The sequence below is a fragment of the Colletotrichum scovillei genome (assembly GCF_011075155.1).
Source record: "Colletotrichum scovillei strain TJNH1 chromosome Unknown Contig00003, whole genome shotgun sequence".
Lineage (NCBI taxonomy): Eukaryota > Fungi > Ascomycota > Sordariomycetes > Glomerellales > Glomerellaceae > Colletotrichum > Colletotrichum scovillei.
Window position 1 is genome coordinate 507376 of NW_023336261.1, and position 24766 is coordinate 532141.

General features: G+C 54.5%; 6 protein-coding genes across 6 annotated transcripts; 4 read left to right on the forward strand and 2 right to left on the reverse strand.

Moving 5' to 3' along the window:
* The first annotated feature begins 547 nt into the window (after nucleotides 1-547).
* Nucleotides 548-5958, forward strand: HER10_EVM0004254 (uncharacterized protein). Its single transcript, XM_035482949.1, has 3 exons — nucleotides 548-1754; nucleotides 1851-2552; nucleotides 2622-5958. Exons 1-3 carry the CDS (start codon nucleotides 1597-1599, stop codon nucleotides 5263-5265), a joined length of 3504 nt encoding a protein of 1167 aa, XP_035335919.1. The 5' UTR covers nucleotides 548-1596; the 3' UTR covers nucleotides 5266-5958.
* Nucleotides 5959-10082: 4124 nt separating this feature from the next.
* On the forward strand, nucleotides 10083-14971 carry HER10_EVM0013074 (HET-s/LopB domain-containing protein). Its single transcript, XM_035482444.1, has 2 exons — nucleotides 10083-12942; nucleotides 12994-14971. The coding sequence occupies exons 1-2, from the start codon at nucleotides 11100-11102 to the stop codon at nucleotides 14919-14921; spliced, it is 3771 nt and encodes a 1256-aa protein (XP_035336724.1). The 5' UTR covers nucleotides 10083-11099; the 3' UTR covers nucleotides 14922-14971.
* Nucleotides 14972-15222: 251 nt separating this feature from the next.
* Nucleotides 15223-16189, reverse strand: HER10_EVM0003476 (uncharacterized protein; the record flags this gene model as incomplete). The annotated part of the gene is made up of 4 exons (XM_035473151.1): nucleotides 15223-15369; nucleotides 15439-15921; nucleotides 15976-16010; nucleotides 16117-16189. The coding sequence occupies 4 exons, from the start codon at nucleotides 16187-16189 to the stop codon at nucleotides 15223-15225; spliced, it is 738 nt and encodes a 245-aa protein (XP_035335839.1).
* A 1913-nt stretch (nucleotides 16190-18102) lies between these two features.
* HER10_EVM0003186 (catalase) lies at nucleotides 18103-20872 on the forward strand. The gene is made up of 2 exons (XM_035472870.1): nucleotides 18103-18743; nucleotides 18797-20872. Exons 1-2 carry the CDS (start codon nucleotides 18516-18518, stop codon nucleotides 20795-20797), a joined length of 2229 nt encoding a protein of 742 aa, XP_035335818.1. The 5' UTR covers nucleotides 18103-18515; the 3' UTR covers nucleotides 20798-20872.
* Nucleotides 20873-21102: 230 nt separating this feature from the next.
* HER10_EVM0010519 (uncharacterized protein) lies at nucleotides 21103-22050 on the reverse strand (the record flags this gene model as incomplete). Its single annotated transcript, XM_035479976.1, has 1 exon — nucleotides 21103-22050. One exon carries the CDS (start codon nucleotides 22048-22050, stop codon nucleotides 21103-21105), a length of 948 nt encoding a protein of 315 aa, XP_035336488.1.
* Nucleotides 22051-23294: 1244 nt separating this feature from the next.
* HER10_EVM0011143 (uncharacterized protein) lies at nucleotides 23295-24212 on the forward strand (the record flags this gene model as incomplete). Its single annotated transcript, XM_035480581.1, has 1 exon — nucleotides 23295-24212. One exon carries the CDS (start codon nucleotides 23295-23297, stop codon nucleotides 24210-24212), a length of 918 nt encoding a protein of 305 aa, XP_035336546.1.
* Between the last annotated feature and the right edge of the window lie 554 nt (nucleotides 24213-24766).

The following is a 24766-nucleotide window of genomic DNA, read 5'->3' on the forward strand; positions in this document are numbered from 1 at the left end:
GTGCTGGCTGGAACCGCTGGATTGTTTCGGGGGATTGTGGCTCATGGCACCCCGACTCTACCAATCATCCAGACTCGACCGTGCCCCCAACAGCAGGGTTGGTCAATCCGGTGTCTTGCTTATTGATGTGCTTGGTGCGGAGAGATTATGAGGAGACAGTCAGACATGGGACGGATGGTGTGGATGGCAACAGGCATGGTGGCATGGCATGGAAGCGAGGATTCAACGGGAGACAGCAAGAAGCCGAGGACCAGGGCTGCTGCAAGAGAGAGAAAGGTAAGCTGAGCGTGATGCCTTACCTTGCCATGCTTGCTTTCAAGTTTTCCGCCTGCCTGCTTGTTTCTTGTTAGCTCGCAGGTGTGTGGTGTTGGTGTGGTTGGTTGGTGGCATTGGACGATAGCGACAGCTTGGAGCCTATGACGTTGGTGAGACATTCCACAGCGCGCGTGCTGCTCTGCAAGCTCCCCAGAGTTGGAGGCTTGGAGCAGGCTTGCAGCAGGCTAAGAAGGCCGCTACAGCGACCTAGCGTGTTAGCACAAGCTGAACGTCTCGGTTACCTCACCGGCTTCTTATGTCAGCAATCAAGCAAGAAGTACCCTTTTGTATGTGACAACCACCCAAGATTCACCAAAAGATACAATCCAGGCCTGGCCCGTGCTCTTCCCCTCGGACCACAAAAAACTTGGCCCGCAGGAGCAGGAAGCTGCCAGCCTGGGACGGCCTCTTCTCCTGCCTCCTGCCTCCTGCCTCCTGCCTGTGCCTCACCTTGACGCTGTACGCAGGGAAGCGAACGGTAACGAACGCGAAGGGAAGCAGCAGCACAACAACAAGAAACACCACATCTTTTATTTGCATCACGGCTACCTCACCTGACTTTTCCCCTTTCCCCTCGTCTTCCTGGCCTACCTCCATTGTCCATTATTCTTCCTCATACTCTTCTAGGTATTCGCTGCCACCTATCTCGGGTCTGAATCATCTTCCACCAAACACGGCACCAACGTTTTCACCGAAAAGGCCCCTTCGGACGCCCTGAAGCAAAACTATCGCCATTCTGAAGGTAGATCATCAACTCCTAGCTCCACTATCCAACCCCCAAAGTGGCTCCCCCTCTTCGGCCCTCCCCTGCAGCTTCATCGTTCCGAAGGCACTCTCGTTTGGCAGTTTGCTGCGTATTAGCTACGCAACCCACATACGTTCGTTCACGCAGCTCTAGCCTCTGGCTTGCCCAGCCCGGTCCAGGCCGCCTGAAGCAGCCCATGTCCGCCGCCAACTGGGAACTGCGACATCTGAAAATCATCGGAGCTTCTACGCAACCCTCCCGCTGATTTCTTTTTTCCCACCATTCCCAACCTTGGTCTCGTTCCTACCTTTCTTCCTCAATATCCTCTGCGATACCTCTTTTTACGTTACCCAGCTGACCACTGTCTATTATCAGTAGTTCGGCGCAGTCTCGAGTCCTCCTCCACTGCATCATCCTCGACGTACGCACGCACGCACGCACCAGTTTTCCCGACTAACGGTACCCTGCGATAAGGAAAACACCAAATCACGTCACTTACGCGAGCTGCCTGGTATTCCCAGACCACGACCTCCGCCATGGAGGCTTCCAGTGGCTATGCCAGTAACGGCTATCCGAAAGCTCCGAATGGAAAGATCAACGGCAAGATGAACGGCCAGGCCGTGACAATCAAGAGGAGGACAACGCCTACAAGAGGGCCCTCATTTTTCCGCCGTTCGTTCAACATCTTGGCGAGGTATGTTCCCGATTATGTTCCCGATTCTCGGCCGCCCTCGTCACCACGGCCGTGTGCATGTCGTGAAGCATATTCGGACTGACACTAAATTCGTAGGATTCTGACGTGGTACTCCCTTATCTCGATCCTCTTCCGCTGTCCCGCAAACCTCGAAGCTTGCGAGGAGTCATCCCCAAAGATTTGCAAGCCCTACTTCCAGCTGAAGCAGGCTGTATTACCTCATGTCGAGCCCTATTATGATACCTATGCCGCCCCCTACGTCGAGAAGGCTGCCCCCTACTACGACATCGCCAACGAGAGGGTCTTCGCCCCTACCAAGGCTTATGCCACCAAGTACGGCGCCCCTCGTCTCCAGCAAGCCCAGTTGTATGGCCAGGCACAATGGGAGAAGAACATCCAGCCGCAGTTGTCCGTCTACCAAAAGTTGGCCCAAGACAAGTATGATCAGACAGTTGCACCTCACGTTGCCAAGGCCTCCACCACCGTCGGCCCGTACTACGACATTGCGCGCACAAGTGCTCTTCAAACCTACCATGATGTCCTCTTCCCCTCGTACCAATTCGTACAGCCTTACGCCGCCCAGGGCTACGCCGTCGCCTCTCAGTTCACCACCGAAACGGCTGTCCCTTCTGCCTACTGGGCATGGAACAAGACCTACAGCTTCCTCGATGCCACTGTTTGGCCCCAGTTCCGGGTTTTGTACATTGAGAATGTCGAGCCTCAGCTAGCTAGGATTGGACAGCGTCTCGGCCGCTACAAGAACAAGACCAAGGGGTCGCTCGAAAACGTCTCCGAGAGGTAAGAAGAAAAATGACACACTCTTGTCCTATTGCTTAAAGACCACTTACTTACCAGTGATGTGTACAGTGGTTCTGCCAAGGCTTCTTCCTTCACAAAGCCCGCGGCCTCTACCGCCTCGTCTCTTTCCTCGTCTGCTTCTTCGGTAGTTTCATCGGCCACTGAGAAGGCGTCCACGGCCATTGAGAGCGCTCATATTCCCGACGCATCCGAGGTGGCCCAACACGACCACTCTGAGCAGGTTCACGCGCCCCCGCCTGGCGAGAATGAGTCCGACATTCGCAAGATCGCCAGAGAGACTGTTATCGAAGACCTGAGCAGCTGGCAGGCCAAGTTCGCCAAGGCAGCTGACGAGGGTGCTTCTGAAATCGAAGATCGCGTCGAGGAGATCTCCCAGCGCGTCATCAAGGAGAGAGCGCATGGGCAGGGCAGAACCCTTGTCACCGAGCTTCAGGATGCTGCCAAGTCTGAGGTTGATGCTCTGCAAAAGCAAATCATTAAGCTCGTCCAGAAGTCTGTTGATGCCCCGGAATCCGCCCAAGATGAGCTGCTCGCCAGTGTCCGCAAGGCTGGTCTCAACGTCAAGGAGAAGGCTCAAAAGATCCGTGCCTGGAAGGCCGAGTACGAGGCTGAAATCGAAAGCTCCGTCTCTGAGGCGGCCGATACCCACTTCAAGATCCTCGAGAGTATTCGCGACCTTGCCCTTCAGCGTATTGGAATGAAGTGGGCATGGATGGACGGCATCACCTACAAAGATTGGGCCAAGTACCACGAACTGAAGGACCGCTTCGCCGAGTGGATGAGCGATCTGAAGAAGCTCATCATCACTCACCCCGGCCTAGAGGCAGCCCGCGAAGCTTCTAACGAAGTTGAGGATTCCGGTATGGCTGTCGCACAATCTGCAGCCCAGGAACTCGCGAGGCTCAAGCAGGTTGGTCTCTGGAAGCTCGCCGCAAAGGACTCCTCCGACAACTTTGACAGTGAGACGGCGCGCCTCGCTGTCGAGGAAGCCGATCGTGCGCGTGAAGCTGAGGTCGCCGCCGCTGAGGCCGCCAAGGTTGCCGAGGCCTCTGCCTCTGAGGCTGCCGCCACCGCTTCCGAGGCAACTTCTACCCCCGAGGAAGACCCTCTGGAATCAGCCGCCAGCGTCATCGAAGATGAGTCCCCCGCTTCCGACCTCAACTCGGCCGGGGCCGCAAGCTCTGTCAGCAGTGTCGCCAGCGAGGTCAAGGAAAGTGTGAGCAGTGCCATTCCCGCTGTTTCTTCCGCTGTGTCCGAGTCCGTCAGCAGCGCCGCTAGCCAAGTCTCCAGCGCTGTGTCCGGTAGCTCTTCCAGCGTTGCTTCGGAGCCCGACCTGGCGTCCACCATCATCCCGGGTCAGGACCAGACCTACATCGTCGCTAACGATGGAACGTCGCCTGCGGGCGATGAAGAGAATGCCGTGCCTGGAGAGAAGCTGGAAGAGGAGATCATCTCTGAGTCCGTCGAGGATAAGCCCGTTGCTGCCGCCACCGAATCTGTGAAGCCGGCTTTCCTGGGAGCTGCCGCCCAATCCGTGCCCAGCCGGGTTCCCATCTTGGATGACGACGAAGACGAGGAGAGTATTTCTTCCAGAGCCCAAGAGGCCTACTCCGTCGCTGTCTCCAAGGCATCTGAGCAGTACTCGTCCGCCAGCGCCGCCATTTCCATTAAGATATACGGCACCCCTCAACCGACGGCTGAGAAGCTCGTGGCGTCTGCCTCTGGTATCTACGCAGCTGCCATCGCGTCAGCGAGTGCCAAGTATGACGAAGCTGTCAAGGCCGCCTCGAATGCCCTTTACGGCACCGTGGCTCCCAAGCCTACTCCCTCGTACGACTGGTCCAGCGTCAAGGCTATCGCAATGCAGCGTTTGAACGAAGGACGTTTGGCGGCTGAGCAGCAGTACGAGAGCGCCAAGATTAAGCTTGGCCTCGCCACCGCCACTCCCACTTCCACCGTCGACAAGCTTCTCGAGCAGGCCAAGTACAACTACTACGCCGGCCTCGGTGTGGCTCACGCACGTTACTCTGAATTCATGGCCGCCGCTTCGGCTGCCATGAGCTCCGCGACTGCTACCTCCACCCCGACTAACATTGCCGGCACCGCATCTTCGGCTGCATCCTCAGCTGCATCAGTTGCCACTCGCTCGGCTGATGCGGTGGCCTCCGGCGCGCAAAAGGAAGCCATGGCTGTCGCTTCTGCGGTCAGCGATGGGTTCTCGGCGGCTGCTTCCATCGTCAGCGATTCCGTGTCCGCAGGCGTCCAGGAGGTTGTCGATGCTGCGCAGGCCATTGAGAAGGGTGTTTCCGACACCTGGGAGGCTGTTGTCAGCCGCGCCAGCGTTCAGATCTACGGCAAGCCCACTCCCACCGCATGGTACGATAACGCCTATAGTGGCGCCGGACAGTACGCCTCGCAGGCTACTGCCGCTGTTGTCGAGAGTCTCGCTGCCGCGCAGGTCCAAGCCGCCAAGCAGTACGAGGACATGAGCAAGCTCGTCTCTGAGCTTCTCGTGGGCAAGGAGCCTACCGTTTCCGAGAGCGTCCTGGCTCGCTTGCAGGCTGCCTATTCCACGGGCATCGCCTCTGCTGCCAGCATTGCCAGTGCTGCTTCCGCAACTGTGTCTTCCGCTGCCTCGGCTGTGACGGATGCCGTCAAGGAGACCGTTCAGCACGTCCGCGATGAGTTGTAAACGGCTCATAGCACATCCAACACCTCCTGAAATACCATGAACACATACGATTGCATGAGTAATAGCACACGAAATCATCTCAAACCCCCCCACCTCCCGCCTGAAGAGGCAAATACTTCCATCACGCTCTTTTACGTACCAGATACCCTCGCGCCTCGAGTATCGTGGCCGACTAGTCTCAAAATTTTTCTTTTCTGTCCTGCCCCCATCTGGCTACTTTGTAGCGCCGGTTCTGAGCCATCGAAATTGTTGTTCGTCGCTACGTTTCTTCACAAAAAGACGTTTAGCATCTGATTCCTATTTCACGCGTTGGAGGTGGAAGAGCAAAGGAGGAAAGTAAGGTGAAGACGAGGCTGGCTTGTGGTACGATGTGGCAGGGCACGGAGCTGGCGTTTTGACAGTGGGAAACTGGGATCGCGGTTCTTTGGGGATACAATGACCGGCTGGCCCAATACTATTTCACTTTTACGTTTATGTATGCTCACGTGTTATGTCTGTCTGTATAATTACAGTTTGTGAAAAGAAAAGATTTGACTTGAATGGAGCACTGCGTGTGGATGATTGACACGATGAAACTCTCGGGCGGGTAAGACGAACGGCGCGCGTGAGTCCATGGTGAAATACCCACATTTGCCGGCAAAGAATATTGTCTTGAAAATCTCATCTGTCGACATGGGATAGGCTCACTTTAAGTGGTACGTTTGTTTTAAATTCTCACTCGTTGAGAAAGGGGTTTGTCAGCCTTGGATTCCCGTGTGATGATGACGCGTATCTCCACTGCCTTGAAATCGTAGACGTGGACGAGAACCCCTCGGCGTAAAGTCTGGATCAGGGAGAACGGACGGCTGGCTTTTAAGGCTGCTTCGTTGCGTTGTTCATATTAATGATGCGCCTACGACCTTCCTCGGTCCGCTCTTGAGTTCTCCTTTCCCGGCGTGTTGGAGTTGATTAAGGTATCGTGGATGGAGGCTGTGTTTGGAGGCGAAGTCCAGGTTTGTTCACGTCGAGATGACTAGGATGTCTTCGGGTTCGTTGCTATGTCAAGGTTGAGCTATAGGAAGATGAGGGCATTTCAGATGGATTGATCATCAGAAGGGTTTTGACATTTCATGTTGTCTTTTAATCCTTTATGAATTCAACTGCTTCACCTGCCCCTGAGACCGCAAGGTGCGATATGAAATACCGAGTACAGCCCCGGGAGATTGTTCTGCTTGCCTAGGCCGCTGCTTTGAGCCTCGTTTGTTTTGTCACGAACAGCTTCCTTGCATCCGTTCTACCTTGGACCTAGTAAAGAGTCTCCTCGAATCTTGCGCAAATCGTCACAAGATCAGGTGTGTATAGATTTCTGCAACCATCTCCTTTATTGTTTAGGGGGCTCCAGAGTCGGTGAACCGTAGATTGGGGATGGCGTTGCCTTTCTCGCTTGAAAGACGGGAAGAGCGAGCAAGTTCTGTCATTCACACTGGCCAACCTGAGCCACGAATACTAATTCGTTCTGATCTTTGACTCTTTGCATGAATAGCACGATAAGTAATATGGTTGAGCTGTATCAAATCCGACTCTGGCTATTTGAAGCGACTTTCACAGAAGTGGCCGTTCAAATGCATCGTCCTGCGTCTCAGGGTCCAGGGGTATGTGATGCTTCTCATTAGCATCGCTTCAACACCCCGCGGCTCGCATACTAGGTATCGGCGAAGGGATTATCCGTCCACTTCTCAGCCTTGTTCAAGGTCACGGTTTACACAGTCAAGATGTGTTAGTGCTCAGATTGCCAAATGGACAGATCGAATATGGATTATTGCGAGTACTCGCAGTACAGTACAAGGTATTTCATGAATGTTTGATCATGTCCCTTTCATGCAGCAGATTGAGCTTGCTTCTCGACAGGTTTGCACGGCATCTAGCTTCTGACTATGATCGTCGTGCTCCCCAGAGCGAATCGCGATCAGTGGGCAATGAAGTCTCCTCGCTGCCTGAATCTTCCAACAGTAAGATGTCACAAAGCAAGACAACCAGTTTCCGGTCGCGGCCCAGACCGGCCTGGTTTTGGGTTTGAGTTGGAGAACCCCCCGGACAGCTACCTTGGAGCGTATCAAGTAGTGACCTTCCCCGTCGCTGGAGCGGTACAGGATCCCACGAAGGGGTGGAAATATGCGTGACCTACGGCGGATTCATGGCCATGTGCAAGCCATGATGGAGTTCCGCGTTACTCAACACAAGGCAGCGAGATAAAGAGCGATGTGGTTACACAGGATCCCTATCTTGACACACACCGCTATGGCGAGACCCTCGATTTTGAATGTCACGATGGGAATAAAATAAAAGACTGTTCATCTTGGATTATCCTCTTAGAGTTGGACAGTGTGTGATGGTTGATCTATTAGTCTGCAGAGTCATGCCTTTCGCGTTTAGGATCGTCAAGTTTGACTTTAAGAATTCGCAGTTGACACGTCCCGTTCGAGAAATCGAGGGTTTGACGAAGATCGTGGAAATGCAGTTGCTACAAGTCTTGATATCATTTTTCAATCAGAGTCAGAGACATTTCAGGTAGGAATAGCGCTGGCAGGTCCCCCATGCTGACCTTGCAGAAGTGAATGAATGGGGCAAGCGGGAAGCCTTTGGATTCGCTCGCTCGCAAAGGGTATACGGAGTTTTCAGTCAGTTACTTGTAAGTTGGAGTCTCACATCCGCCGAGCAGGCAGCAGAATTATTTCCAACATCTGTTTCCCCCCTCTTTGCCCCGCGTTTGTGGTGCTTGATAGTCGGACCGAGCGTATCGTGGGCCCTGAAGTGTCTCTCTTTCCGTCACCTGGAATTTGGGGATGAGACAGGTTGAGAAGACGTTGGAATCGTTCCACGGGAAGTTCTATGTATAAGGATCTACTGTCATCTTGGAAGACAACCGACATGACGAGCTGGGTGAGCAGAAGATCGAGTCGTCGATGTGTTGATGGCTCCTGTCAGTCTCTGGCCCAACCCTGCTGGGGCAACCGCGAGGAATAAGCTAGTGACGGATCTTTCCAGAGTACGAGTGTTCGTAGTCGGTACGAAAGTCCCTCTTCAAGGAGTCCCTGAGGACTCGAGGAGGGGCCCCCTTGACGAAAGTCTGTCATTCCAACCGGGGATGGATGGGCAATTAAAGCTGCCGGGTGCCGCGATGTGGATAGGAAAAGGCGATTATTGCAGTCTGCGGTAGTGGTGTCGGAGATAATGTGGATGCCTCTCACTCGACGAGGTTTTTAGTGTTTAGGCAGCCAAATAAAAAAAAAGAGGAGGACGCCAACGTCCATCCTGGCAGCGGAACCTAGGGACGGAAGGGCAGCGCCAAGTGCCGTGGTGAAATGGACTTCTGTGACGGAGCCGCTGTCTGCCCAGGTTGAAGAGTCTGTCTGTAAGGTATTACGTATATTCGGTACGGATACTCAAGATCCCATCTGAAAGTTATTTTCCATTAATAGGAGGAAGGAATTGGCGAGCATAGGAGGAACTTGAGCCCATGACGAGGGAAGGGGAGACGCCTCAATGTGCCTGGATGCCAAGAAACTCAGTGACAGGTCCCCCGTCCAAACCTCCACGATCTGTTGGTACGTGTATGCCAGACCTGGTCGACTGGTCCATTGTGTAGCCAAAGTAGGTGGTGAGTTTGGTGCCAAAGACTGAAGTGCCTTGATCCATGAATGACGGACACGGACTCCGTTTAGACGCCCAGCAATAGTCTGCAGTGTCCATTCTCTGGATGGGGGTTCTCGTACACTAGAGCGAAAGAGAGAACGAGAATTGTGTGAGAGCACAGCAAAACTGGGCAAGGCAGCCGTCGATGGCGGCAGGGTTAGCACAGGTAGCGGTCCGCTCTACGCTGCTCAGCTCTCCTGCACTGCTGGCGCTGCTGGGTGTTTCTTGGGATGCTAGCCAGGATGAGAGACACTAAGACGGTAAAACGAGCCTCAGCTTACTCATGCTTCAGTGTGGAGGATGCTGATGGCTGATGAGAGAGCAGCAGCCAACGTCGGGCGTTAGTGGTGGGCTAAGTAGTCCGAGCCTTAGTTCGATGCGGTTCCCGAGGATGTGCGTGCTGATCAGACGTAGCGTATCCGTATCTTATGGACAAGTGGATTGCCATGTAAGAGATGCCCATTGGGAGGGGAAACGGGGGAGTCAATACGGAGTATCGTATATGTCTGGGACAAACTGGGCAAAGACGTGTGCTGGACTCTGCGTTTTCCTCATTCGTTATTCGAGAATGAACATGTGAGAACCTAATTCGAGATGATTGCCCAACGTGTCCTGGAGAGGAGAAGCAGTGGGCCTTGGAGTATATGCTTCCTGAATGGTGCTCTCGTACATTCAAGTGCCAAGGTCCAGAAGTAATTGACTCTCCATGTTGAATCAGTTGTGTCAATGCAATCTGAGTGAGTGTTAATTAATGGGTGAGAGGTGAGAGAGGATGTTGATGGCAAAAGGAAGGTTGAGGTACAGAAGGTACGTACTGTTGCCCCCCGGCAAGTTCAGCCCCGATTGCCCGGGATGGACCCACACTGCAGGCTCCAGGATTCATCTGGCCAATGACTTTCTCGGCAAATATGGGGCCAGCCGAAACGAGCGAGACAAGCGAGGCAAGCGAGTCCCAAAGGCGCTCCTCCTCCTTCAGGCAGCAGCATTTCCAGCCAGCCAGCAATCGGCAGGAGCGACACAGCAAGCAGCCCGCGCGCACCTTCCGTCGCAGTGCAGCGCATCGCAATCGAATGCCGCACATTTTCCCACGACACAATTGGCGGGGGGCCCCAATTCCTCATCTCATCAACATCCACCCGACGGCATCGCCATCACCAACATTAAGCCACAATCTGAACCACTGTCCAGCCCAGTCAATCCATCCAGTCTCCGCCTCTCAGTACCTTACTCCGTACCGGTATCCCATTCGCCGTCCCTCCTCCTAAGCAGGCAGTGACAGGGTCCGTCCGTACGGTGTACGGAGTACGGACAGTGTGGACGGATACCTGATGGGATTATCGACAGGAAAGGGTAAAGACCGTCCGTACCTAAACTGTGGTCTGTAGGCACCGAAATAATTCAATCCTTCTTCCCGCCGTCTCGGGTCTCTGCTTGGCTTAGGTTGGATCTTTGGTCGCACCTGGTCCCTCCCCTACCATACCTTAGCACCCCTCGGCCTCCATCCACTCGCTGGCGCCCATATTCTACGTGCCTACGGAGTACGTTCTTGGACTTCCTTGATGACCACGACGGGGCCCACGAGTGTTGGTTGCAATCTTCTTCCCTCTTTTTACTTTCTTGCCTCGCACTTGTTTGCTTGCTTGCTTGCTTGCTTCCCTTCACTTCATCAACAAGGCGGGCCATCTCACGAATATTCCAAACCAACAAGCCAAAACGAGTGTTGGAACCATCTATTATTATCACATCACTCACATACATACTTACGCAAGCATCTCTAGCCGCGTAATCGCTCACTTCAGCTTCTCTGCGCTGCGGACTGCGGTATACGTACCCCCGTCCACGTCTAGCGACCACTCACAGTCGCACTTCACCCGCCAACTGAGCCCCGCCGCCCGCACAACCTGGCTCATCCGCTTCCGATATTCACAACGCCGACCCCGAGTCCCGACTTCTCATCACCACCTCCGGTCCTTGCTTAGAGCCGCCTTGCCAACACAATCCCCGATTATGTTACTGTGAAGAGCTTCTCATAGACGTGTTATCTAATTCTCACGAGCTGCGCTCACTTGCTCTGGCTTCGACTCCCTCACATCTCACCCCCGCCTCGCTGGTGAGGGGCTCACCTCTTTGTCCTTAACCTGCACAGTGTTTCAATCGCCAACATGGAAGGCATTCGTTCCACTGGCGGCTACATGCAGCGGCGCCTGAGTCGTCTGTATAATGACACAAAGAAGTCTTCAGACTTTGTTCAGGAACCAGTCAAGGCCCCCGAGGACCCTGAAATCAAGTCGCTGTTCAGAAAGCTCCGCATCCAAAAGGACCGCGTATCGACATGGGGTATCGAGTGGACAGATCCTAACCAGTCGGATGAGATTGATAGCTCACTATCAAAAGCCGGCCTGAGTGAGGTTGTTCACAGCATCCTCTCGACTGTTCGAGAGACGCTATCAGAATTGGATGCGCTATGGAAGAGCTACACCAACCCGCTAGGCACCGTCTCAGAAAAGTCGGCAGATCGCAAGACCGCCTTTGTAACTTGGGACAAGGCAGTATTCGCAGATGCCATTGGAGACCTCACTCAGTCCGTCGACACACTTTACGACCTTTCTAGAACACGCTCCTCTGCCCAGATGTCGTCGCGTTCCAAGCTTGAAAAGTCCATGGCTTCCACTGAGGAGCTGCGGCCTTTTGAGTCCACCAGGATGCAGACGCCTCAAGAAATCGACCCGACCACATTAACAAACATTCGGTCCATGCAGGCGGAGCCCATGACAGAGTCGAAGGTTAACCTTCCTCCACGCGATATTGTCTTCATGAGCAAGCAGGCCTGGTCGGATCTATCGCAACACATTGGTCGCCAACCCTTTGCGCCGCTCTTGTTGGAGTTTGCAACGTTCGACTCCATGTACGCCATCACGGGAATCATGCCTCCCATGTCACGCTTTGAGAAGCTGTCGGCCGGCTTGCAGCAGGACTCGCAGAGGGCCCCGGGTACTTGGATCGGTCTGCCGAGACTGCTGGGTTATTTCGAGGATTTGGAGCACGCCCGCCTTGGACTCGTCTATCACTTCCCGCCCAACTTCAACGCCGTCTCTTTTGAAAACTTTACGCAAAATCCTCTCTACAATGTTTGCACGCTCGCCGATCTGTTGTCGCGACCAGACTTTGAGCCGACCTTGGAGGCCAAGTATCGCTTGGCTTCCAATCTCGTCAACACCGTATTCGACTTGCACGCCCGAGGCATTACCCACGGCTGCATAATCGACAAGAACGTATCTTTCTGCAACATGTCTACGCCCGACTTGACCACGGGTCCCGGCGAGGTGGACATTCGTCGGCCTCTCATCTCATCCTTTGATCTGTTTCCAGATGCTCCATCAGATGATGAACCAGTCTCGCCATCGCTGCCCCTTTTTCGACACCCTCTGGACCCTCGCACCACCCCAGCATCACCCATCAACGACAAGATGGACTCTCGTATCCTCGATCTGTACTCTCTCGCCATGGTTCTGTTGTCTATCGGTCTTTGGACGAAGCTCGATAACCTCGTGCCCGATCCGAATCAGCCAATTCCTGAGTCAGTATTGAACCAGCTAGGAATTCGTTGCTCTACCCTTTACAAGAGGGCTGTAGAGACCTGCTGGACGGCGGTTGATATGTCGCTTCAAGGGAATACCTCTGACGAGGAGCTTCTCTCGGCCGTGCAGGTCAGCGTGACGCGCTACCTAGACTCGTGCGCCATTCTAGACAACATTAGTTCTCTTGAAGACCGCCTCAACCTCGACCTTGGGAAGAAGACTTCCGTGTCCCCTATCGGCACGCCCACTCGTCAGAGCATCTCAGGGCCCTCAAAGGAGGCCAAGGTGGTGGCGACCCGACCGTCCGTCGACACTCGGGGCTCCTCGGTTGATACCAAGACGCCCATTTCGGAACCCAGCTCCGCGCGCCGTTCATACCCCTCTGCTGCAGATGAGAAGCGGCAGCTTGCCAGGCAAGAGGTTCAAAGTAAGTACTACATCGCGGATTGCATCTTGCGGCCACTAACAACATTCACAGCCGGCCCAGTGGAGCTCCCTGCGGAGTCAAAGCCTGCCAAAGCACCGTCTCCCAAAACCCGTCTCTACCCGCAGATTCCCTTGCCTCCCGATGCTGTGGAGAAGTGGAACACACTTGTGATGCCTCAAGTCAACCAAGCACTGCGCCACTTTTACCGCAAAAACCGCGAGGAGTCGGTCGAAGTTTCGCTCGAGTCCATCGGCAGTTCGCCAACAAGAACACAGCCGACGGTTCTGGTTGTGTGCACGTCTGTCAGCAAAGTCAAGGCCATCCTGACGCGCAAGTTGGGCGAGCTTTTCGAGGGCAAGTCTGGGTTCGGGTTGAAGGTTTGCAAGGGACAGGTCCTGAGGTCACGAAAGCAAGGCGGCGACCCCAAACGAAGCGCAGCACAGGAAGAGGACGATGATGACGACGCAGTCAAGGCAGCCAACCCTGATTTTCAGGCGCGCCCAAGCAATGGCGCAAGTATCGGAGCTTGGGTGGGGGACCGCCACCTGCCGCCCGTTAGCTTGGGCGGCCTTGTTCTAGTCGACGACAAGCCGTATGGGATGACGGTCCATCACATGCTGGACGATCCCGAGGAGATTTACAAGCATACGAAAGCCCAGGATCCGACCATGCGTAGTATGGCGAGAGATGCTGAAGACGTGCGTTTCGACTGGTACGCAGAGTCGTCGGCAGAAAGCAGCGGCGGAGAAGACTACGCTTGCGAGTTTTCGGAATCAGAGGAGTCCGTAGCGTATTCGGAGACGGACGTTACTAGCGATGCGTCAGATGAGGAGGATAGTGGTGACGAGTCGGAAGGCGAATATGACCAGCCCGGCGATATTCCTGGTGTTGAGCCGGGCTGTGGCGACGGATACATCATCACGCAGCCCGCCATGGACGACGTCGACGAGGAGTTTTATGCTTCAGCAGAGACAGCAAACGAAGATCATTTGGACAGCTTTACCGTTGGCGAGGTTTACGCATCGAGCGGCATCAAAAGGAGGGAGCAGAACGGACTGATCCACGAGATTGACTGGGCCCTTTTCGAATTCGCCGAGGAGAGACTACCCGAGGACAACTCGATACCCAGAATCCAGAGCAAGCAGCTGTCGCCTTCGTACGGGAAATTCCCATCAAAGCAGGGGAAGGTTATGCACCCCATGACCGTTGCGCCTACCACAGCGCTGCCTGGCCTGGAAGTGCAGTGCATGGCGCGTACCAGCGGCCTGCAGACGGGTCTCATTCTGCCCGCCCTAACGAGCGTCAAGATCTTTGGGCGGACGACGCCTAGCCACACGTACCAGGTCAGCAGTGCCGCTACCGAGACGCCTGCCGAGTTGACTGGCGGTGGCAAGAGGCAACCCATGGGTATCCCTGGAGACAGCGGCGCTTGGGTTGTGGAGCGCGCCCACGGGCGAGTTTGCGGGCACGTCTTGGCGTGGAGCGGGCGGAAGCGCGTTGCGTATATTTGCCCGATGGACGTCTTGCTTCTGGATATTGCGGAGGCTCTTGAGGCACGCGAAGTCGGTTTACCCGGCGGCGAGCCTGTTGTGAGTCTGAAAGGGCGGGACGAGGAGGACGAGGAAGAAGATGGGGGGACGTATAGAGACGACGAGCCTTCCTCATCTCCTTTTTTAGACCCCAAAGATGATGATGATTTGGATGTTGTTTCTGAAGAGGGAGACGATGACGAGCTGCCTGTTCTTGTTCGCTCACGCGCCCCTCCACGAGGACGCGGTACGAAGAAGGAAGAAGGCCAACAACGCCACGACCAAGACCAGAAGCAGGAGGAAATGGGCCATGAGCAAGAGAAGAAAAAGCAGGATGGCACATCGCAGGAGCGGGAAAAGTTTTCATCGGGCGAGAATCATGATTTATCACGCAGGATGGAGTCTATGGGCATTGGCAGGAGTCGCATGGGCGTCGGCATGTGTAGCTGACTGGCTGAGGGCCTCGGGGTGCGTCCCGCACCCTGTATTCGGAATACCCCATTTGGATTTTTTTGAGTAAGGTAGATTATGTAGCATTAATGAAGCATGAAGCGAAGTCATTACAACATTGATCTTTTCGTCTCTTTGTGTCATGGCATTAATGTGAATAGGCAGGACGAGTAGTCTGGTCTTAGCAGTGGAAGCTTATTGAGAATGGGAGAAGCAGACAATGAGGCTGAATAGCATTAACAATGGAAGAAAAGCTTCCCGCTGTGAGAGGAAAATGCAAGACAGACAGATAGAGAGAAGACTACATGAAGTCGTCCTCCCAGTTCTCGTCGCGGTTCTGGTTGCTCGTGGCCTCCATGTTCTCTTCCGTAAAGATGTCATCATACGCGTGGTCCTTTTGCCACTTCTTCTCCTTGCGCTCCTGCATGACGCGGGCCTCTTCTCGTTTCTACACCTTGTTAGCATCCATCTCTCGAGAGTTACATGGTTGTGCAAGAGAGTCGGATAGAGAACTCACCCTCTCAAGAGTAGAAGCCTGATCCCTCTTCCTCAACACCTTCAACCGATCATCCCTCTCCTGCTGCAGATCCGGCTTCTTCTCGACCTTGGTCTTGTTGAGCCTGTTCACGATGGGATTCTCGCGCTGCGCGACGAGCACCTTTTTCACTTTCCGCGGGTCCTTGAAGGAGACCTGGCCGACGGCCATGCTGCCGTCCTTTTTGAGGTTGGACCAGGGGGTGTAGATGATTGTGATGTTGTCCTTTTTGTTGCCCTCGATGGAGTTTGCTTTTGTGAGCTGGGCGAGGTCGGTGAGGAGGGGTTCGGGGATGGCGTCCCATGTCATGGGCGTTGTTGTGGAGGGGTCCTTTGGGTCCGGGAGGCGGAGGTAGATGTGGGCTGAGGAGAGTTTGTCTACGTGGAACTTTTGGGGGTTAGTGAGGGGTGTTGAGTGAGAGTCAGTGATGAGTGATGAGGGTTGTGAGATGAGATTTTGCGTACCCTGTGAGAGGTTAGTGAGTGAGCAGTGATGGAGGGATGAGTGGACTTACCAGACGTCTTCCTCCCAGCCGTACTTGATCAACTCCTCGTCTATGTCACTTCGTTAGTCTTTCCCCGTTTCTTTCACTTCCATCTCCCATAAAGGTGCAGGCGGATGCAGTCCCCGCCTCATCTACACATAACCGGAGAAACGCACTCTCAAACTTGTCCTTGCCGACGTAGATGAAGGCGGCCGGGTCGACCGCCTTGGAGGTGAAGTAATAGACCATTTCGCCGGGACTCCTTCTCAGTCGGTAGATAGGCTCCCTTCGTGTCTTCAGTCGGTATTGATAAGTAAGTGAGGTTTGGGCGGTGAATAACCCCTTGGACTCGTTTGCGCGACGGGATATTTGGCGGGGTTGCGATTTGCGACTGCAAAGGAGAGAATTTCGAGGTGGGGGTGGGTCCGGGTCGAGGTACTTTATTCTTAGCAGGCGACAGTCTCCTTTATCTGCGGTTCAAAGCATGGAAGGCGCGACATCTGTTAGTGTAGCGGTCAGTGGAGGAAACAATGACCATGTGAACTCAACTTGGGTAGTCAACGGGACGAAAGTGAGGCTCAGTCGGAGCTGCTGCTGCCTGTTCATGAATTTTCCTGAAATCCAAGTACAATTCTTTTCCCTCTCTCTAAACATCATTCTGGTTCCGCCCTTGCAACTGCTGCTGCTGTTTGTACTCTACTTTGCGTCTATTCCGGCCCTTTCGCCCACAGTTGGAGTGTGGTACAGCGATCTGCGCTCAGACAACCGCGCCGTCAGCAAATCCTTTGTCGCGCCACGCCGTGCCACCAAGGCAAGCAAGTTTGAACTCTAGCCAAAGTTTCTTTCCGTGGCACCTCTCAGCCTCGTTTTATCGTTTCGCAGTGGTTTTCTGCTATTTTGTTTACATCGTCAATTTTGAAGATACCTCTCCACAACACAACAACGATCGCGTCCACGTCCCCGACCTCGCTACATATTCTCTACTCACGAGCAAGGACAGCAAGCCTTGTTGGCTAAGTGGTATAGCGTCTCACTAGTACCTAGTGACATGAGAAGATCGGCGGTTCGATTCCGCCACGAGGCAGTAACACATATGCTAGATTTTTTGCATTTTGTTTGTAGAAAAGAAGAGCATGAGACTTTGGAATACATGGACGTGGTAACTGTCTGTCGATCTCACTGTTTTAGTTTATGAGGAAATAGGGAAGAATGCTTGGAGTTCCCTGGCAGGTCAACTCATCTTAGCCACGCGCGACGGTTTATCCACCCACCTTTGCCAATGCATTTGTCTCTTCGGACTTGTTTATCATTGCTTCTTCATTCAAGCGATCGACTCCGGGCAGCGTTGCTTCACCATCTCGTTTACCACAGCGCTCCCATGTGGAGCTCACAATGTGATCTCGTAAACGCTGACGCATACAGTCTGAGCATCCACAATAGAGGCGATCGCTTTGCTTTCGATACCGAGGACTGACCGCTGTTCGTCCGTGGTCTCAGTCCGGATCCGATTATTTCAGCATCATGGACGGGTCACAGTTGTAAGGGCAAGAGTTAGGAATGGCAAATCTCAGTATGGTAAGGCTGAGTTGAACAGGAATAACATTTTCACCGTAGACAAGGTGCAGCAGTATGTACCAGAAAGTCCGTCACGTCTCGTGGGCGACTTGCCTCTTGTGTACAGAGGATGAAGTTGATAAAGTCTCTTGTTCAGTACCTAGACCGGGCTCACTCCTCCCCTAGCTAAGCTTCAACCCAGCAAGTGATGTTTGTGGAAACCAACAACTCTCGTCAATAATCATGACTGGGCGATGATCTCACTTGTACCACAAAACGGTCGAATGAAGAGCATCTTTTTACCAATATCACAGATGAGTCCATCCGCATCACCCAATCATCTCGAAGGAACCTGATGCAGCTGTGGCTCGGTGAGAGAGAAGCTTGGGCCATCGAGGGGCATTGGAGGGGCACAGTGGTACGTATCTCGAACAGGCTGGAGTGGTCCCGCTTATTAGCCGATTAGGCATCATGTCATTGGCTAGGGGGCTGGAGCTTCTGCTCCTTTCTCCACCCTCCGGACCACAGCTCCGGAGTGCACGGCAGGCAAGCGGGCTGGTACCAGGGGCTCGCGGCTTCTTTGGGACACGGCAATGTCAACTCTGACATCAACATGGCGAAATGTCTACACTTCCTCCTACCTCTTCGCGGCACATCTGGCAGACGATTTACTGTAGTCCTGGTAGGCCAGCCTGACTCTGGAGAATGTCCCACCAATGGGAGAAGCAATTGGACGTCCGAAAGGTAAGCACTTCGAAGGGGCAGCAGTGGTTCTCGACTGACTGGTGTCACAAGATTGACGTCACGCAGGCCCTAATAAATGGGAATCTACGAGGAAACAGATCTGGGCGAATGGCCACCTCCAATAGTGAGGCTTGCTTTATAAAGGACGGGTTTTGTTCGGGGGTTGGCTCGCCCTCCTAAATTCTGATCTCTTTCCCTCCTCTCTCTCTCTCTCTCTCTCTCTCTCTCTCTCTCTCTCAACGAATACACGTGCCGTCTTTCTTCTCTTCCTTGAGCCATGTCCAGCATCGTCCCCGATACCCTCAAGAAAGCTGGCAACGTAATCATGGGCCAAGGAAACAAGAAGAACGCTCAGCTCGCTGAGAACATGGTCGAGGTCAACCCCAAGGCTCCCATGACCACCGACTTTGGCACAAAGATTGAGAACACGGATGACTGGCTGAGGGTCTCCAACAATGACAAGACCGGTCCCATGCTCTTGGAGGATGCCATTGCGAGAGAAAAGGTTCGTCTCGATCTCCTACGTCTAAATACAACCCATCATTAACACCCACGCAGATCCACCGCTTCGATCACGAGAGAATCCCAGAGCGAGTAGTCCACGCCAGAGGAGCAGGTGCCTTTGGAACCTTTAGACTATTCGAAAGCGCCGCAGACGTCTCCAATGCCGGCGTCTTGACCGACACATCCCGCGAGACGCCCGTCTTTCTCCGCTTCTCCACTGTCCTCGGTAGCAGAGGCAGTGCCGACACTGTTCGCGATGTCCGCGGTTTCGCTGTAAAGTTCTACACCGAGGAGGGTAACTGGGACATGGTTGGGAACAACATTCCCGTCTTCTTCATCCAGGATGCCATGAAGTTCCCCGACGTCATCCACGCTGGCAAGCCCGAGCCTCAACTCGAGTTCCCCCAGGCTCAGTCTGCCCACGACAACTTCTGGGATTTCCAGTACCTTCACACCGAGGCCACCCACATGTTTTGCTGGGCCATGTCTGACCGCACCATCCCTCGCTCATACAGAATGATGCAAGGCTTTGGTGTCAACACCTACACCCTCACCAACGACAAGGGCGAGCGGCACTTTGTCAAGTTCCACTTCACCCCTGAGCTTGGCGTTCACTCGCTCGTGTGGGATGAGGCACTAAAGCTGGCTGGTCAAGATCCTGATTTCCACCGCAAGGATCTTGCCGAGGCCATCGAGAATGGTGCTTTCCCCAAGTGGAAGTTCGGTATCCAGGTTCTACCCGAGTCCAAAGAGCACGACTTTGACTTTGACATCCTCGACGCCACAAAGGTCTGGCCCGAGGAGCAGATCCCCATTCGCTACATTGGCGAGCTGGAACTGAACAGGAACCCCGATGAGTACTTCACCCAGACCGAGCAGGTTGCCTTCTGCACCAGCCATGTCGTCCCCGGCATTGGCTTCTCCGACGATCCTCTTCTCCAGGGCCGCAACTTTTCTTACTTTGATACCCAAATCACACGCCTTGGCATCAACTGGCAGGAATTGCCCATCAACAAGCCGGTATGCCCTGTCATGAACTTCAACCGCGATGGCGCACACCGCCAAACCATTACAAAGGGCAACGTCAATTATTGGCCCAATCGCCACGAGGCCGTTCCTCCGGCAAACCACTCCAAGATTACCGGCGCCTACGTTGACTTTGCCCAAAAGGTGGAGGGAATGAAGCAGCGCACCAAGAGCGCCAAGTTCAAGGACCACTTCAGCCAAGCCCAGCTCTTCTTCAACAGTCTGTCGCCAATCGAAAAGACGCACGCCATCAACGCATTCGCCTTTGAGCTGGACCACTGCGAGGACCCCATTGTGTACGAACGCATGGCCCAGCGTCTTGCTGACATCGATCTGGGTTTGGCTCAGGCTGTTGCCGAGATGGTCGGCGCGACATCGCCTGAGAAGGCGAGCACACCCAACCACGGAAAGAAGGCCAAGGGTCTCAGCCAGCTAGAGTTTGAGCCCGAGACACCCACCATCAAGTCGCGTCGCATCGCAATAATCATCGCCGACGGTTTCGATCCTGTCGCGTTTGGTGCTATCAAGGGTGCTGCCGCGGCAGCTCAGGCTACGCCAATGATCATTGGCACCCGCCGCTCCGAGATCTTCCCTGCCGGCACATCCAAGACGGCTGGAAACGGTGTCGTTCCTCATCACCACCTCGAAGGCTTCCGATCGACCATGGTCGATGCCATCTTCGTGCCGGGTGGTGAAGATTCCATCAAGACTCTTTCCAAGAACGGCAGGGCTGTCCACTGGATTCGCGAGGCTTTTGGTCACTTGAAGGCCATCGCTGCCACTGGCGAGGCCGTTGACTTCATCCAGACTGCCATATCTCTTCCCGAGGTTTCCTTGTCTAGCGATAGCAATGTTGCAGAAAGTTACGGCGTTGTCACGATGAAGTCGGTCCAGCCTGAGAGCCTGAGGGAGACTGTCGAAATCGTCAAGAATAGCAAGGGGTTCTTGGAGCAATTCTTTTACACCATTGCTCAGCACCGCGTGTGGGCGCGTGAGCTTGATGGACTCAGCACTCAGCTGGCATACTGATCCGATGATTGACGATACGAACGGGAAATGGCGTTATACATAATGATTGTGTCTTATGAATAATTGATGATGACGTTTATCTTGCAAGCCCCTGCAGTTCCGTGATCTGACTTGAGTCTGCGAGCCAGAGTAATCGAATAGGCTGCATTACTTTCATCAGGTAAGAGATGTGTTATTATGAAGGCCAACGCCAGCGTCATATACACCAGACAAGCTTCATTATGACCTCACGAATACTTTAGGTAACGGGCTGTATTAACGTATATTCCTTTCTACTCAATACTCCTACCACAACGCCAGCCAGCTTACGTGCTAGCAGCAGCCGTCGTCGTCACCGGAGCCGCAGTCGTAGCAGCAGCCGTCGTCGCCGCGACTGTCGTCCCACTCGCCGACGAGCTCCCGCTTCCCGACGCGCCACCCTTAACCACAGTCGCCCTCACAACCTGACCGAGCGTATTGAAGACGATATTCACCAACGAACTAAGCGGCTCGTACGAGTACGTCTTCTGCGTCAGCCCGTTACCGAGATCCTGCTGGGAACCCGTAAAGGTCATGTTCTGCTGGTAGTTGCCAATGATGGAGCTCAGGGCGGTGGCGCCCGCGTTGGTGACCTCTTGCACAATGTTTCCCAGGTTGTCAATCAAGAAGTTAATCTTGGAGTCGCCGTTGACGATGGAACCCAGAAGCCCGTCCACGGCACCAATGACGTCGTCGACGACATCGCCAACGGTGTCGAGGAGGTTGATGAGCAGGGGGTTCAGATCCAGCGAGGCGAGCGTGCGGTTGACGATGTCGACGAGGTTACCGAGGCGGATAACGAGCTCGAGCTCGGCTTCGACGTCGACGATGGTGATGTTTACCTTTTCGATGCCGACTTGGACGCCCGCGTTGATGGTGACGAGCTTGGCGACCTCGGCGGCGAGGTTCACTTCGGCGGAGAGGTTGTCTACGTCGAGCTCGATGCGGCCGACGGAGAGCTCGGGGACTTTGAGGTAGACGTCTGCTGGTGGGGTTGTGGTGCTGCTTCCTGCGGCGGTTGTGGTCCCGCTGCCGCTGCCGCCACCGGCGTTGCCTCCGGAGTTTGCGGCGGTGGATGTCGGGGTCGTTGGTGTTCCTGAAGCCTCTGGCGTTCCGGAGGGTTGTTCTGCTGCCACGGAGGTGGTTGCTTCTGCGGTGTCTGTCGCGGTGGGGGTTTGTGCTGCGACGAGGGCGACGAAGAGCGCCAGCAGGAGGGAGATGATGGAGGTCCTCATTTTGGGTGATTATAAAGGTGATGGGCTTTGGCAAAGGAATGTGTTGGGTTGGAGTGGTCTGGGTCAAAGGAGTGGACGAGGAGCACCAGGTGAGCGAGACTGGGAACGCTGGTGAGCTGTGGGAGGGGACGAGGTCGCGATGGGAGGGCTTGCTGGGGGGATATAAGGCGGCATCGTGGGAGGAGGAGATGGAGGTTGACAATTTACCTCGTCCTGTCCCAGTATTAGACCTCCCCCTCCCCTTCCATCCCTGCTCAACGCGGAGTCTACATGACTACATGTAGGTACGTAGGTAGAGTGTCATGGGTTGAGGCCCATCATCCATGTCACTTACACACACATGGGATGGAGCATCCGCACTGGTGTAATGGGGCCGTTGGTCTCCATATCTAGGGCGGATATGGGCAGCGGTCCCGGAGAGGCGGTGCCCACACCTCCTTTTGTCCCATGGAGTTCCATTCCCACGGCAGTCGAACATCTCGATGCTCATAGGGGGGAAAGGGCAGTGCTGATTTGTGAGACAAGGTGACAAGCTGCAAGCCACCGGGCCGAAGGGCTGCATGTGGACAGGCATGTTCAGAAAAACCTTGGAATATTCCATGTCTGTGTGGCTCCCCCGGGTTCAGATGGACCATGGATCGATGGGAACATTTGTGAGATTGCCCTCTTGTACCATTTGGTGATTTGACCTCTCGGCTCATACTCCATCCTATCATGCCTTGAGCCCACGAGCGTTGGCGATGTTGCATCGTGCGCGAAATAAAAGTGACAGCACTGCGTCACTTGACGGGGGGAAGATGGCAGACCAGTCGGGGGATTCGCTGGGCGACGGGGGCGCCGCGTGCGGAGGAGGCTTCCGAGGACGCGAGACCTGGTCCTCTTGAATGTGGATAGGAGAAAGAAACTCACCTTGTCAGCTGTCTCCTAGGATCTTGTGTTGAAAGGGGAGGGGTTATTGAGTTAATGTGCGCTCTTGATGCAGTGACAATCCCGAAGCCTGGCTCGTCATCGGATCTGGCACTCGCTGGATCCCCTCCCCCCCTCCTCCACATCCCTTCTCCTCCATTAGATGGACCATACTTGTATCGTTTGCTTCCCCGGCATCGTTGGATCTGCAGCCCTTTGCTCTCGTCCGCGGCCCCTTCACTCCCTTCGTCTTTCCAGCTCCAAATTGGCCTGCAGCGCCAACATAGTCAATCCTTTGCATACCAAGACAAGAAAGCCTCTTACACTCTCTTTTCACCATGAGCTTCTTCACCACTAGGGCGCTCGCCCTCCTCGCCCTCTCGACCCTGACCCTCGCTCAAGATGAGCCAAAGGGTGACGGCTATGTAGGCTACGAGCTCAACCGCCGCGGGGACAACGAATCTGCCGTCTACGAAACGGCTAACACGAAGACCGGTATCGACACGCTCAACCCGATCCCGGACGTGTACCTCAACGCGTCCGTATCAGTAGGCGAGATCAGCATCGAGGTGCAAAACATCACCGCCAAGGTGAACCTCGACGCCAAGGTCCTGAACCTGCTGCACTTCCAGGCCGGCGTGGACGCCAGCATCGACCGCGTCAAGCTGGGCATCTACAACGTCTCGGCCAAGGTCGAGCTCGAGGCGCGGCTGGAGAACGTGGTCAAGATGGTGGACGACGTGCTCACCAGCATCGACCTGAACCCCATCATCGCGACACTGGGCGACACCGTCAGCGACATCGTCAACAAGACCGTCGACGTCGTCACGGATCCCGTCGAGAGCAGCGCCGCCGCGTCCGCAGTAGCGAAGCGTGACCTCACGTTCCGGCTGGAGCACAACATCCTCTACTCGGTCAACGACTTCTCGGGCCGCACGCACACGAACCGCGTGCTGGCGCAGAACGGAAGCCTGTTTGACGTCTACCTCGACAACAGCGGCAACGAGAGCGGGCGCAAGGTGGTTGGGTTTTACAGCCGCGACATGACGTTTAGCGGGCACAACAAGACCATCTCGATTGACGGGCAGGTCAAGGAGTTTGAGCTGCAGTACGTGTATGCGCCGTATCCCGGCCTCGAGGCGTTTAGCAACATCTACCTGGATACCACGGGCAAGGTCGTGAGGACCAAGATTGTGGCTGAGGCGGAAGGAGGGGGCACCGCGACGATTAGCAACGATGGTGAGAGTAGTCTTTAGAGTCCCCCGGATGTAGCGATGCGGGATTTGGCAAGGCATTGGGCATAATGGAAATGAGAGTTAGGGACATGCGAGTTACCCATTGCTGTCAATCGAGATTTCGATCTTTTCCAATGACTGCCTATGACATGATGGTGAACCAATGCGATTGTGGACGTTGATTTGCCGTCTGAGATGGTGAGGCGTGCCAGTCTGGAAGCAGTCAGACCTCCGACGCCTGGATCGTTCGATTGGGACCGCTCCGGGGAGCCGCTTCTGGGACGGGGGCTCGTGGGACAGGGTGGGATATAAGAGGCGTGATATCGGCCGGGGTGACATTTTGGGAGCTGAAGAGGACAAGAGTTGGAGAGGTAAGTATTTTTTACGACTCTCAAGTCTCTTCTTCTGGAATGGAACGCGGTCAAAGCTGCGAGCGCTACAAATCAGATGGTAAACCAAGCGGTACCGAAAGTGTACTGTGTAGTTGCAGGCGATAAAGGGGAATGACGTTGTGACGTCGTTACGTTTGGATGATATGAACAATATGCTATTAGATCCAGTAATAGCAAAAACAG

Coding starts and splice junctions, on each gene's coding strand:
- HER10_EVM0004254 (XM_035482949.1), top strand. CDS start 1,597: ATGGAGGCTTCCAGTGGCTATGCCAGTAACGGCTATCCGAAAGCTCCG. Junction 1,755..1,850: donor TCGTTCAACATCTTGGCGAG/GTATGTTCCCGA, acceptor CTAAATTCGTAG/GATTCTGACGTGGTACTCCC. Junction 2,553..2,621: donor CTCGAAAACGTCTCCGAGAG/GTAAGAAGAAAA, acceptor TGATGTGTACAG/TGGTTCTGCCAAGGCTTCTT.
- HER10_EVM0013074 (XM_035482444.1), top strand. CDS start 11,100: ATGGAAGGCATTCGTTCCACTGGCGGCTACATGCAGCGGCGCCTGAGT. Junction 12,943..12,993: donor TGCCAGGCAAGAGGTTCAAA/GTAAGTACTACA, acceptor CAACATTCACAG/CCGGCCCAGTGGAGCTCCCT.
- HER10_EVM0003186 (XM_035472870.1), top strand. CDS start 18,516: ATGTCCAGCATCGTCCCCGATACCCTCAAGAAAGCTGGCAACGTAATC. Junction 18,744..18,796: donor ATGCCATTGCGAGAGAAAAG/GTTCGTCTCGAT, acceptor ACACCCACGCAG/ATCCACCGCTTCGATCACGA.